This window comes from Bufo gargarizans, chromosome 3 (assembly GCF_014858855.1).
Source record: "Bufo gargarizans isolate SCDJY-AF-19 chromosome 3, ASM1485885v1, whole genome shotgun sequence".
Classification (NCBI taxonomy): Eukaryota; Metazoa; Chordata; class Amphibia; order Anura; family Bufonidae; genus Bufo; species Bufo gargarizans.
The window spans coordinates 244067728-244081328 of NC_058082.1; the positions used below are offsets into that span (position 1 = coordinate 244067728).

At 45.7% G+C, this 13601-nt stretch overlaps 1 protein-coding gene across 3 annotated transcripts in view; it reads left to right on the forward strand.

The window, feature by feature from the left end:
* MSL3 (MSL complex subunit 3) overlaps window positions 1-13047 on the forward strand; it is a 29048-nt gene extending 16001 nt beyond the window's left edge. For all 3 annotated transcript variants that reach the window (XM_044287620.1, XM_044287618.1, XM_044287619.1), the window contains 6 exons: window positions 115-273; window positions 728-990; window positions 4007-4116; window positions 9640-9739; window positions 10095-10179; window positions 12641-13047. In XM_044287620.1, the coding sequence (XP_044143555.1) occupies window positions 115-273; window positions 728-990; window positions 4007-4116; window positions 9640-9739; window positions 10095-10179; window positions 12641-12740 (817 nt within the window). In that variant the 3' untranslated portion in view covers window positions 12741-13047. The remainder of the gene's footprint in view (window positions 1-114; window positions 274-727; window positions 991-4006; window positions 4117-9639; window positions 9740-10094; window positions 10180-12640) is intronic.
* Window positions 13048-13601: the final 554 nt, after the last annotated feature.

Genomic DNA, 13601 nt, shown 5'->3' on the forward strand with positions numbered 1-13601 from the left:
CGGCGGAATATTTCAGCGCTATACAAGTGATCATAATGTCTGTAAAGTACTGCAGGATATGTCGGCGCTATATTGGTCAGTAAAATACATTTCAAAAATATATTTGTTTTCTAGTGTGGAACTGTGCAAAGAAATGGTGGATGGCTTAAGAATTACGTTTGACTTCACGCTCCCACTGATACTCCTCTACCCATATGAGCAAGCACAATATAAGAAGGTGATCTCATCAAAATTTTTTCTTCCTATTAAAGAAGTCACATCTTTTGGTAATAGGTATGTTCTGTTGTTGTTTTTTTTGTTTGTTTTATTCATGCTTTCCTTAGGCTACTTTCATACTTGCGGCAGGACGGATCTGACAGGCTGTTCACCCTGTCGGATCCGTCCTTCCGCTGTGCCACCGGACCGCCGCTCCGTTCCCATTGACTATAATGCGGACGGGGCGGCGCTCCGGCGCAGTACGGCAGTTCGCGGTCAGAGGCCGCCAGACTGAAAAGTTGGACATGCAGGACTTTTAGTCCGGCGGCCTTTCGCCGTGCACTGCCGTATTGCGCTGGAGCGCCACCCCCGTCCCCATTATAGTCAATGGGGACGGAGCGGCGGCACGGCAAAACAGCGTAAGGACGGATCCGACAGTGTGAACAGCCTGTCGGATCCGTCCTGCCGCAAGTGTGAAAGTAGCCTTAACAAAAAGTCAAGCAGTTAATAGTATTTTTTTTCTCTTCTAAAGAAACCAGGAGGAAGTATCCCCAAGTCCACCACTTTTAAACCCACCAACTCCTCAGTCAACAGATAGCCAGCCCACCACTGGAGAGTCCACAACTCCCAAGAGACGGAGAACAGAGTCGGACGTTTTGCAATCTCTGAGGCGCTCAACACGTCACAGTTCGAGCTGTGATCGAATGTCTGAGAGTAGTTCTTCTCCACAACCCAAGCGACGGCATCCGGAGACGCCAACTTCAATGCCAAAGCTATTTCTTCACTTAGAGAAGAGTAGGTTATCTTCTGTGCTTAAGGTAGCCAAAATCAGCATAGATTTTAGTTTTATACTACTTTATATAACAGTTATTTTCACACCATCTAAATAATTTTGTTTTGCTGTAGTAAAGGTCAGTTCACAGCAGTGGACCCAAATAATGATCTCGAACACTTCATTGAAATCAGTGGCCACAGACAAACCTAACCCCCAGACAGAAAAAAAAACATCTTGCAAAACAGCCTTTAAAGGTTATGACCGATGCAAACTTTAGTTTTTGAAACTTAATGATTTATAAAGTGAAGCTCCAGAAATATACTTACATGCTCCCCTGGCACCCACGTCGCTCTGGATCCCTTGCCACTGCTGCATCTCCGCATCGCTCGGATCAAAACATCTGTCAACGGGAGGGGGAGCAGCCAATAGCAGGCCGCGATGGTGACCAGCCTCAAGGGGCTCGTCCCCGTCGCTGCCTGCTATTGGTTTCACAGTAGGTCATTGCCAGAACGTATCTGTTCTTTCCTTGTACAATGACCTCTGCACAGGGCACAGAGCATGCCCAGAACACACTCCCATAGAAGTCAATGAGGTTCCCTCCTGACCATTGTGTCTATGGTCCATGGGCTGCCGTAAAGCAATTTTTTAATGCTGTGTAAATGCTGTAAAGAACAGCTCAGGCTAGATGGCCGATCCCATAATAATGTTCAGGAAACTGCAATCAGAAAATAAAAACAGATTAGATATAAAGGATATGCGCTTTTTGCTCCGGCCAAAAATCCTGAAGACTTGCCGCTAGGCCGGATCCGGAATGAATGCCCATTGAAAGGCATTGATCCGGATCCGGCCTTAAGCTAAACGTCGTTTCGGCGCATTGCCGGATCCGACGTTTAGCTTTTTTAGAGTGGGTTACCATGGCTGCCGGGACGCTAAAGTCCTGGCAGCCATGGTAAAGTGTAGCGGGGAGCGGGGGAGCAGCATACTTACCGTCCGTGCGGCTCCCGGGGCGCTCCAGAGTGACGTCAGGGCGCCCCAAGCGCATGGATCACGTGATCGCATGACACGTCATCCATGCGCATGGGGCGCTCTGACGTCACTCTGGAGCGCCCCGGGAGCCGCGCGGACTGTAAGTATACCGCTCCCCGCTCCTACTATGGCAACCAGGACTTTAATAGTGTCCTGGGTGCCATAGTAACACTGAAAGCATTTTGAAGACGGATCCGTCTTCAAATGCTTTCAGTACACTTGCGTTTTTCCGGATCCGGCGTGTAATTCCGGCAAGTGGAGTACACGCCGGATCCGGACAACGCAAGTGTGAAAGAGGCCTTAATGTGAATGTTGGGCTGCCGATATAATGCCCCTTCTCTGAGATCACTTTTTGCTTTGCATCGGTTGATTGAAGCATCACTCACTCCCTGCTCTTCCACCTGTTGCATTACCCAATTAATACAAGAATTTTCAAATGGAGCCGTTAGTATCACCAATGTTATGTGCAGAGCGATTTCAAGGGACGGACAAAGTAGGAAGTCTGTCATGTGGTGCTTCAGCCAATACCTGGAAATGATGTCAGAGAGTGGACATTGTATCGGCAGCTCCTCCTACAAAGCCCAGTAAAATGCAGCCATGCTGATATGTCCTGTGGTGTTTTGGACATAGTGTAGAGCAGTGCCTCCTCCTTGGTGCCCCAGTAGTGTTCATAAAGGAAAGAGAGAGCAAAAACTCACCTCCTTCCGGCTCCCTGCATTACAGTACAGGCGGTACTCCTTCACCGGGTCTCTGGCAGTGTGATGACGACGGTCACAACGCCTCTGACCCGGCACATCAGTTCGCAATGATGATAATATTGTGACCATCTTGCACCTTAGCACTGCCTCATAGGCATCAGGCCTTACAGCCTTCAGTCTGCAAGGCTAAACAACGGGGCACAGGAGCCAACAGTTCCTGTCCCCGTCATTTAAAGAGGACATTTCATGGGTCCAAACATAATAAACGAAGTAGCAGAACATGTAGGGGTTAATGCAGGGATGTCCCTGCACTTACTATTATTTATGGGCGCCGCTCCCTTGTGCCGCTGTGGCCCCCCGCTACATTTTCCCGTGCTGTATGCTAAGTAATAGCATTGCAACACCAGGGAGGAGACATCAGCTTCTCTCCCTGGACGTTCCTTCTCCCTGGCTGTAGCGCTGTCCAGTCACAGTCAGGGAGAAAAAAAATAAAAACCACCTTCACAGCCAGGGAGAAAAGCTGATGTCTCCTCCCTGGTGTTCCGATGTTATTACTTAGCATACAGCGCGGGAGACTGTAACCGGGGCCACAGCGGGCGAATGGAGCGCCGGACAGAAATAATAGTAAGTGCAGGGACATCCCTGCATTAACCCCTACATGTTCTGCTACTTAGTTTATTATGTTTGGACCCATGAAAGGTCTTCTTTTAACACCAGCACGCTCTGCAGGACCAGTACCAGATGATCCACGGCCTGGTACTGGTCCGCGGCCCGGTAGTTGGAGACCGCTGGTGTAGAGAACATCTTAGGAACTTGCATTTGAGGGACCAGCGTGGCAGAATTAATATGACCCTGGTAGATCCATTATACACAGAGGATTGGCAGCACTACTGATCCCATAATAGGGAAAGCCATAAAAGGTACCTTTGAGGTGAAGGTGGTGCACGCAGATGGGAATCTTGGCTTGTGGTCCTAACGTCAGTAGAAATACAAAAATCCGCAGCACTCGCCAGTGTAGTAAATCCAGTAGTGATTTATTCACAAAACAGCATGGTGATGCGACGTTTCGACCTTCATCGGTCTTTCTAATGCTTGAGAAAGACTGATGAAGGTCAAAATGTCGCATCACCATGCTGTTTTGTGAATAAATCACTACTGGATTAACTACACTGGCGAGTGCTGCGGATTTTTCTACTTCTCCTGGTAGATCCATGTTGCTCATTAAAATGTGATCTAGATTTTCATTTACCAGTATATGTTTGTTTGCTGTATTTGAAGCATTATTTTATATTTCACCTTTGATTCTTTCTAGAAACGCCTGTTCATAGTGGCTCATCATCACCGATTACTTTAACTCCCAGCAAAGAAGGAAGTTCTGTGTTTTCTGGACTTGAAGGTCGTCGAAACAATGAACTCAATGAGGTAACCACAAGCAATGTTAAAGTGGTCAACTCTTTTCTTTGAATTAATTTAACCAACTATAATGTAGTCACTCATTCTGCTTCCTGCATTGTCTGTGATCATGTACCCTGCACGTCTGAAAGATTTCTGGGGGGGGTTGTTAGGCACATGCAGTGTTAGACACATATGATCAAGTACTCCTTACAGGGCAATGGGTATTCTGGTTGGTTAAAGTTATCCCCTATCCACAGGATAGGGGATAACTATCAGATTGGTTGGGGGTACTATTGCTGGGACCCCCACCGATCATGAGAATTCAGGTTCGGTACCCCTGCATCTCCCCTGAAAAGAACAGAGCGGCAAATCGCACATGGGACGACTACTTCATATCTATGGGAGTTTCGGAGATAGCCAAATACAGCGCTCCACTATCTCCGCAACTCCCATAGAAATGAATAGAGCGGCCTCCCACATGTACCATCCGCTCCGTTCTTTTCGGGGGGGGGGGGGGGAGCTGCAGGGTGTATGGGGCCCCCGTTCAATCTGATAGTTATCCTCTATCATGTGGATAGGGGATAACTTTTACCTACCAGAATACCCCTTTAACTGATATATCTGTAAAGATTTACAGATATATACCATGACCTGGATAAATGAGAACCTTCACAGACCCTTTATCTGAGTTTCCAGAAAACTTGGTCTTTCTTGAAGACCCAGTTAGGGCTTTCCAGAATACTACACCTTTTGAATGACAGTTATGTCATGTCTTTGGGCAGCTTTAGTATAAGTTAGAAACAATATCCTTCATGAACATGTTGAACTTAAAAGTAATAGAAGTGATAGTTAAAAAGTTGAGATATTGATCACGGAGTTATCAGTTCTACACAGTTAAATATCTGTGTTAGAATGTATAAAAAAATTAATAAAATCTATCGGACATACAAATGCAAGATTTATGGTGGGATAGTGAAAGGCCCATATAAAATGTCTCCTGAGTATAAGCTGTTCATGGGGTTCATCTGCCAGGGCCACTTGCTCTAAGCATTTATTGCAGGATTAAAATAAATGGGCTGCCTAGTCCTCTTGTGGTGCTCTACTTTGGCTTATAGTTAGCAAGTATACAAGCACATTCCCTACTTTATAACATGTATACACCCTTCAATGACATGACTTGGTTGACTAAAGTCTAGGTTCTTAACCTGGATTAAATGACCATGTCTCTCGGGTTACTCGCACTGTTCTCATGCTGTGCTTTCAAAAGGGGCAGTGCAGCACAGTGTATGGACATAGCCTTGGTTGTACTTTGATGCAATTTATTTGAGTAGTGTTTAAAGGGGTATTCCAGTAGGTACAAGTTATCCCCTATCCACAAGATAGGGGATAACTATCAGATCGGTGGGAGTCCTACCGCTGGGACCCCAGGGGTGTGGAAATCGTATCGCCCGACGCCCGGGACATGCAGTTCCGGGTGCCGGACAGGTAGTTTGTTCAGTAGCTTAGCCCTACTGCGGGCAAGTAGCAGGGCTGAGATGGCTTTGTTTACCGGAGCAGTGGACGCAGTGGATCGGCGACAAGCTGGGCGTGGAGAGGCGTTCCCATGGTGATGGGGACGCTTAAAGTTAAAATATACCATTGGATTGGAGAAAACTGCCCACCAATGCAAACATCGTAGAAACATTCTGGCACCCGACCTCTTACAGGGAGCTGCCGTCCGCGCCATAAACCCCTCAGGTGCCGCAAATGGCAGCGCCCTGTCACAGGTGCGTCCCCATCACTGTTAGAATATACCATCGGATCTGAGTTTCCACGATCGTGAAAACTCAGATCTGAAAAAGCGAATAGTATTATTTTCCGTGATAACCATGTTCAAGTGAAGTTCGGTTCCCCATTGACTTTAATGGGGTCCGGGGTCAAGTTCGGGTCCCAGGTTCGCTCAACACTAGCAGTGGCCGTAGAGCAGTGACGCAGCCTCGGTGACAGAGCTGGGGGGGGCGTGGTGTAGTGACAGCTGGGGGGGGCGTGGTGTAGTGACAGCGGGGGGGGGGGGGGGGGGGGGGGGGGGGAGAAGAAATGACAGAGCTGAAGGGGTGGAGCAATGAAAGGTTCTGTCACGTCTCCGGCTCGGGGGGAGGAGCAGTGACAGAGCCGTTACAGAGCCAGGGGCAGTGATAGAACTCTCAACTCTGCCAGCATCCCTCAGAGGACCCCCTTTCTGCAGGTGTTGTCGAACTGGGAAGGTGAGCTAATTTGCCTAAACTACCTAGAGGTACGGGTAGTAATGTGCTAAGAGCAAGAGTGTGCACTAAACGAATTGCTGTGAGTACATTAAGGCCTCGTTCACACCAGGCAGTGCGTTCTGGCCTGATTCTGTCCAAAATGCACTGCACCGCATTATGGCCGGCTAACTTTATTGTGGGGCAGGAGGGGGCGTAGTGGTCTGTTGAAGTGATTGGCACCATAACCATGCCCAACGGCTGCAATGCGATTGGCTGCACAGGATCGTAAGGCACATTATGCCTGCTGTCCAGTCCAAACAAAATTCTGCAAGCAGCAATTTGACCGGACTTCAGGCATAATTGTGCCTTGCGATCCCGTGCATCTGATCGCCTGCGGCTGTTGCTACGGTGCCATTCACTTCAATGGATCATCACGCCCCCTCCTGCCCCACAACATAGTGAGACGGTCGCGATGTAGTGCATTCTGGACAGAATCATCTGGTGTGAACGAGAACTAAACTTAGTCATTTCACCCCACAAAGACTGGAACGCAAGCCAGCCACCTCCCTGCATAAGGAAGCGTAGTGGTGCATTGAAATATGGTTTTGAATTAAAATAATGTTTTGTATCGGGACCAGTAGATTGTCATGAGGAACAAGTAGATCGATCCCCCGCTTTAGTCCTTCGACAAGTAGAGTTTTTTACATTTATTCTCCCCCCCCCCCACCGATCATAAGAATGGGGGCTGCTGCACGTGGCCGCTCCATTTATTTCTGTGGGAACTCTGGAGATAGCTGAGTGCTGTACTCATCTGTCTCCAGCATGCCCATAGAAATGAATGGTGTGACCGGCCGATTCAGTCATTTTAGGGGAGAAGCAAGGGGCTGCTCATTCTCATGATTGGTGGGGGTCTCAGCAGTAGGACCTGTGGATAGGGAATAACTTGTACCTACCGGAATACCCCTTTAAGGGGTAGGAACATGGAGAAACAGAGGTCCAAAGCACATCTTTAAAAAAAGGAAATGGATACCTCAACTATGGTATATGATGCATATTCAGTCTCAGCAACCCACTTTGCCTGATTCACCAGTCCATCAAATACAGCAGGAGAACCAGTTTGTTCAGTTGATTGACCAGTGGTTTCACCTCCCGGTGTACGTGAGGCCATAGTTTTTACACACTGAACCTGCCAGTACTTAGCTGAGTTGTATTTCTCCATAAAACATTCATTTTGCGTATTGTTTTTATAGTCATTCTGCATTCTCTTCTTTTTATATGCAAAGCTTGCAATTATGCTATTTCTGGCTGTTTTGTAAGAGGTATTATCCCTAGAATACTATAATGTTTAGCATCAGAACAGTCTTATTTCTGTAAAATGGAAACATGGCGCCCCCTTCTGGACCTTGCACATCCCTTACCCACATTTCTAGGTTCTTTTATTTTCATCCCAACGAGGGGAGTTTCTTAGAAGATTGATTTCCCTGTATTAGTTTCATCCACATTTCATGGGCTACTCTTATCAGTTCCCTTCCTAGAAAGCATTACATTTGTTACTGTGGTATCATTGACATCTGTCTGCGTACTTCAGCTATGATTTGCATAGGTTATTGCTGGAGAGGGGTGTTGATGCTTAAAAAAAATGAATAAAGTTTCTCCCCCATATGATGCAATTTAGATTTGGGACTAAGTAACTGATTTCTGTAATTGATAGGGGTTATCTCATCTGTACATTTATTGTATATTGATAGGTTATGCATAAATGTCCACCTCTGGGACCCACTCCAATCTCAAGAGGCCACAGCCACCCCTCTATTCAGTGCTTGGGAATTCCAAAACTAGCCAAGCGAGCATGCTCGGCTATTCTCGGACGTTCCATATCAGTGAATCGGAGAGCAAGCCGCGTGTCCCTCACAAGGCCCATAGTAGTGGCTGTGCATGGTAGCTGGCTCTCCATTCGCTTCAGGGGCCTATTGAGATGGGAACCTACTGGACGTATATGGCATATCCTCACCATGGGAATGTCCTATTAAGCAATCCAATCCCGCACTACAGATATGGAGGAGAAAGTCAGAACACCCAAATTTAATAAACCTATTGCAAAGGCTGCTGGCCTTTGCCTCCTTATCTAATCATTTGTGCCACATGTACATTCTGCTGAGCGCCATGGCAGGACATAACAGTAGTAATGATTTTTTTCACATGGAGTTTTATTTATTTATATTCTTATAAAAATACAATAAGGGTCCATTCACACGTCCGTGTCTGTTATGCGGATCTGTGGATCCGCAAAACACGGACTTCGACAATGTGCGTTCCGCATTTTGCCGGAACTTAATAGAAAATGCCTATTCTTGTCCGCAATTGCGGACAAGAATAGGACATGTTCTATTTTTTGGGGGAACGGAAGTGCGGATCCGCAATTCCGTGTCCGGGCAGCCCATCGTGCGGCCCCATAGAACTGAATAGGTCCTCTGCAATTCCGTTCTGCATAATGCAGAACGAAATTGCGGACGTGTTAATGGACTCTAAGAAAGATTGTACAGCAAAGTCATAGTTGACATAATTACAATAGACAAACTATGCTATTGAACATGTGATATGCAACAATGACAGCAACAGACATCGAAATGCTTAATCTCTGTCCGTAATTCTTATAACAAGAAAGAAGACCGAATCCCCCCCCCCCCCCCAACCAAAGATCTCCCCTCCGCCCCTTGTCTCGTGGCTATGGAGCTGAAAAAAAAAAACTTTTAAAAGAACTGCTATATATGCTTAAAATTATGTATCCCCAATTTGGAATATTGCAGGGCTAAAAGACAGCCGGGTACGGGTTAAGAGCAATATACCCAAGTTTTTTCCCATTTTAGTGCTCTGAATTGCATATCTCAAATAATTCTTAACCTTCCTTATTAGATTTTGCCACTTTTTCAAATCCGGTTGTATACTTGATCCCCATTTTCTTACTAGAACAACTCTGGCTAATAACAAAGTTTTAAGCCAGAAGATATCATCCTTCCTAGACATTTCTGGGGGAGAAGAAAAAATACCTAAATGGCTAATTGGGCATCAAAGGAGGGTTTAATGGTGGTCCTACAAACGAACTCCTCAAAGACTCGACCCCAGAAGGACTGGATCAGTGGGCATGACCAAATCATATGGAGAAGATCTGCTTGTTCCTTTTTCCACTTCCAACACCTAGTTAACCTTTGGTTGCTGGATAGGGAAGCCTTTTTAATATTCTTGTATGTAGTCTTCCAATTTAGTGAATTATTTATCCCAGTATCTTGACCTCATTTTAACTCAAGTAATTTTTTTTTCTCATTTGTAGGTGTTGTCTTGGAAACTGATGCCTGAAAATTACCCTCAAAGTGACCAGCCACCTCCTCCGTCCTATATATATGGATCGCAGCATTTGCTTCGTTTGTTTGGTAAGAAGCGTCTGTTGGAGAATCATTTCTGTATTGTGTGCTGTAAAGATTTTTATCCTTATGAAGTCCTGGCGCTTCAGCAACCTACATTCCTAGGCATTTAGGTGAAAAAAGATCTGTTTTCAAAGTTTCATATTTTAGCTTTTTGATTTATATTTGTATTTATATTTAGGTTTGTTTAGCAATAGTTTAATACAGTATTTTACTGCAGCTTAAATTGGCTGTGTCCATAGTACGTTTATATGGCGGAGCTGTGCAAAAAGCAGGTAAAGAAAGATGTGTGATGCACAAAAATAAAAATTGTATGACTGACATTTAAAAATAAATCCAAACTTGTTTATTTTACTTTTCTTAGTGAAACTTCCTGAGATTATGGGAAAGATGTTCTTTGCAGAGAAAAACGTGAAGGTTTTGCTCAAGCACTTTGAACTTTTTCTAAGGTATGCGGATGCGCTGCAGTTGTACTTTTCTTTTGCTTCACCTTAGTAGAAATTACTGAGGTTAGGCTGGTTTCACACTAGAGCTAAAGCAATCCAGCAGAAGAACAGCCTGCCGGAGTTCTCCAGATCTGGCATAGCTGGAGAGCTCTGCGCGTCGGTGGGCTATAATGGAATCTGGTTGCTTCCCAGTATAATGCCAGGATTCAGCCGGACAAAAAACGCTCCATACAACAGTTTTTGCCCGGCTGAGGGGGGATCTTTCGAATCACCGCCGGTTCTCATTATAGTCAATGGGCTCCGGCAGTGAACGCCCGTGTCTAGCAGGAGCAACCTGAAAGTAGCTTTAGTGAGAAATTGCAAGTATCTGTGTATAGTTCCTGTACAGAACCTCCTGGAATAGACACCTTAGAATCCCATACAGTACCAATGTATTGGAAGGTAGACTTGCATATTGTAGGCGCAAATCATGTGAAATCCAACAGAAAGTTCAGTGAGTAATTTGTTATATTAGCATATGATCTGCAACAGCCCCCTCTGCTTTATCCTTTCACAAAGTGCAGGAAGTGTCATGGAGTCAGATCCGCTGTATTATCCACTTCCCTCTTACTTCAATCCAAGACACATGGTTTGACTTAAAGGGAATCTGTCACCTGGTTTGACCATATTAAGCTCTCACCATTGCCATGTTTAATAAAATACCTATTCTCCTGCAGTGGTTTTCTTTCTTATATGGTTTTCTTTGTGTTATGCAAATGAACCCTGAAGGTGCCCAGAGGGGCGTTATTCTTCACCCTCTGAGCCCAGTAACGCCCCCCTGCAGTGCCTAGACTGCCTTAGTTTATAGTCCAAACACGCCCTCTTCGCCATGTAGTATCGTCCCACAGTCTAGTTTAACAGTGCCACCCCCACTGCTTACTTTATTCAAGCCAGGCACCTGGAATCTTCAGTTAGTCCGGCTAAGGCGCAGTACCGCCTGTGCGATCCGACCGCTCCTGCGGGCAACAGCCTCAAAAGTGTCACTGGGCATGCGCCGAGCCCAGTGACGTCTTCTTATCGCTGTTGCCCTCAGGAGTGGTCGATCGCACAGGCAGTAGGCGGTACTGCGCCTGAGCAAGATTTCAGCCGGACTAACTGAAGATTCCAGGTGCCTGGCTTGAATAAAGTAAGCAGTGGGGGTGGCACTGTTAAACTAGACTGTGGGACGATACTACATGGCGAAGAGGGCGTGTTTGGACTATAAACTAAGGCAGTCTAGGCACTGCAGGGGGGCGTTACTGGGCTCAGAGGGTGAAGAATAACGCCCCTCTGGGCACCTTCAGGGTTCATTTGCATAACACAAAGATCGCTTTTTTAGCAAAACGAAAGCATGAATATAAGAAAGAAACCACTGCAGGAGATAAGGTATCTTATTACACATGGCAATGATGAGAGCTTAATATGGTCAAACCAGGTGACCGATTCCCTTTTAAAGGGGTTGTCACTTCAGCAAGTGGCATTTATCATGTAGAGAAAGTTATTACAAGACACCTACTAATGTATAGTACATTACAATACACAGCATATAATAAATCCAATAAATTTTATTTAGTACATATTAGAAAAATACATAGATTAAAAAAATATAGCAACAGCATGTATACACAGGAAAGAAAAAGAACCACAAACAATAAGGCTCCATTCACACTTCCGTGGTGTGTTGCGGACCCGCAAATTGCCTGCACCCCCTATAGAAATGCCTAATCTTGTCCGCAGCTGCGGACAAGAATAGGACATGTTCTATCTTTTGCGGAGCTGTGGACCGGAAGATCGGGGCCACGCTCTGCAAATGCGGATGCGGACAGCACACTGTGTGCTGTCCACATCCGTTCTGTCCCCATAGAGAATGAGTGGGTTTTGCGGAACGGATGCGGACCTGTGAATGGAGCCTAAGTCACATGTCAAAAGTCCAGACTTCTTGGTCAATGATATTAATATCAATCACTATGACACTGGTAATGAGGTATGAAGATCACACAGTATCATAGATATAGTAAACTCCAAGTGGAGAACAAGCAATGAATAGGAAAAGATGACTATCACATGAATAACATATAACAGTCTAAAGTGCCATAAATAACATACAGACATCAAGAAGTACTGATTTCACATGTAGCTTCCTCAGTTGATGAAGTAAAAAATAAATAAATGAATCCATGAATCCAGCCAGCAAAAGAGGCAATATGGACAATCACAATACATTAGTATGTGCCTTGTATTAACTTTCTCTACATTATAACTGTTATCTGATGAAGAGACACAAACATGTCACTAGATAGGAACACTGGTTCTGCAGTGTTCTCAACCAAATCCCTTTGGCAGCCCCCAAATTTTTTGGTAGTGCCAGCTCTCCCATGGTAGATGTGTAGACCCGATTCTACTGTAATGATGAGGAGGGGTTAAAAAAGCGTATTTCTTTTTGCAGGTTCCTGGCAGAGTATCATGAAGACTTCTTTCCAGAGTCAGCGTATGTGGCCGCCTGTGAGGCGTATTATAGCACCAAAAATCCTCGCGCTATCTACTGAACCTACCATTCAGTCTGGTCATTCATGATTCATTCATGTTGTGAACTCTTTGGACACCTCATCAATTTTGTTGTATATTTTAAGAAAGGTTTTTGTGAATTTGTGAAATGGACTTAAGAAATGTATGTACCGAACAAGCAGATGAACGGAGAACTCCTGCTGTATTCTTTCTCAACGCTCTCTGTAAAAAACCTGCAGCACGGATTTTCCAGCGGTCACTTCACAACTATTGTGAATTTATTATTTTATTTTTTTGAATTGTCATATTGAGTTGTGTTTCTTAAATAAATTTTGTGTCGAAATAATATTCATGGTCTTTTCCCCAGTCGTCTCCATGACAGCACACACGGAGATTGACTTCCTCTAATAGGATAGGAAAAACACAGAGAGTTTTAAAACCCCCCACCCTTCCCCTCATCGCCAGTGTTTTTTCCTGTCCTGTCAAGGAAGGAGACCAGAGAGGTGCTGGGAGCTCTTCTGGGTTCCTAGTCTATTTTATCGGGATAATTTTTTTGACTGCAGACCGAAGGTTGGTTCCGGCGGCCTGGCTCTTCCCTCTTCCTATGTGGTCTGCGCCCGGGCCAGTTTATGGTACGGTGGCCCCGGCGAAGCTCCCTCTTGCAGCGATCCAGGAGGGCTTTATGTGGAGTGGAAAGGCGGCTGGATCGACGCTAGAACGCTCTTCCCTCCAGCCGCCAGCTGATGATGTCAGATGCCGAGGGGGCTTGGCTTAGCGTCTTGACGTCACGCGGCCGGCACTTGCCCAGTGTTAAAGGGGGCAATTCCAGTCCCAACTTGGCACCCAGTGTTCTCAACCTGCCGGCAGTCTCTGGCGTTTCTGTGGACGGGAGCTGGAGTCAT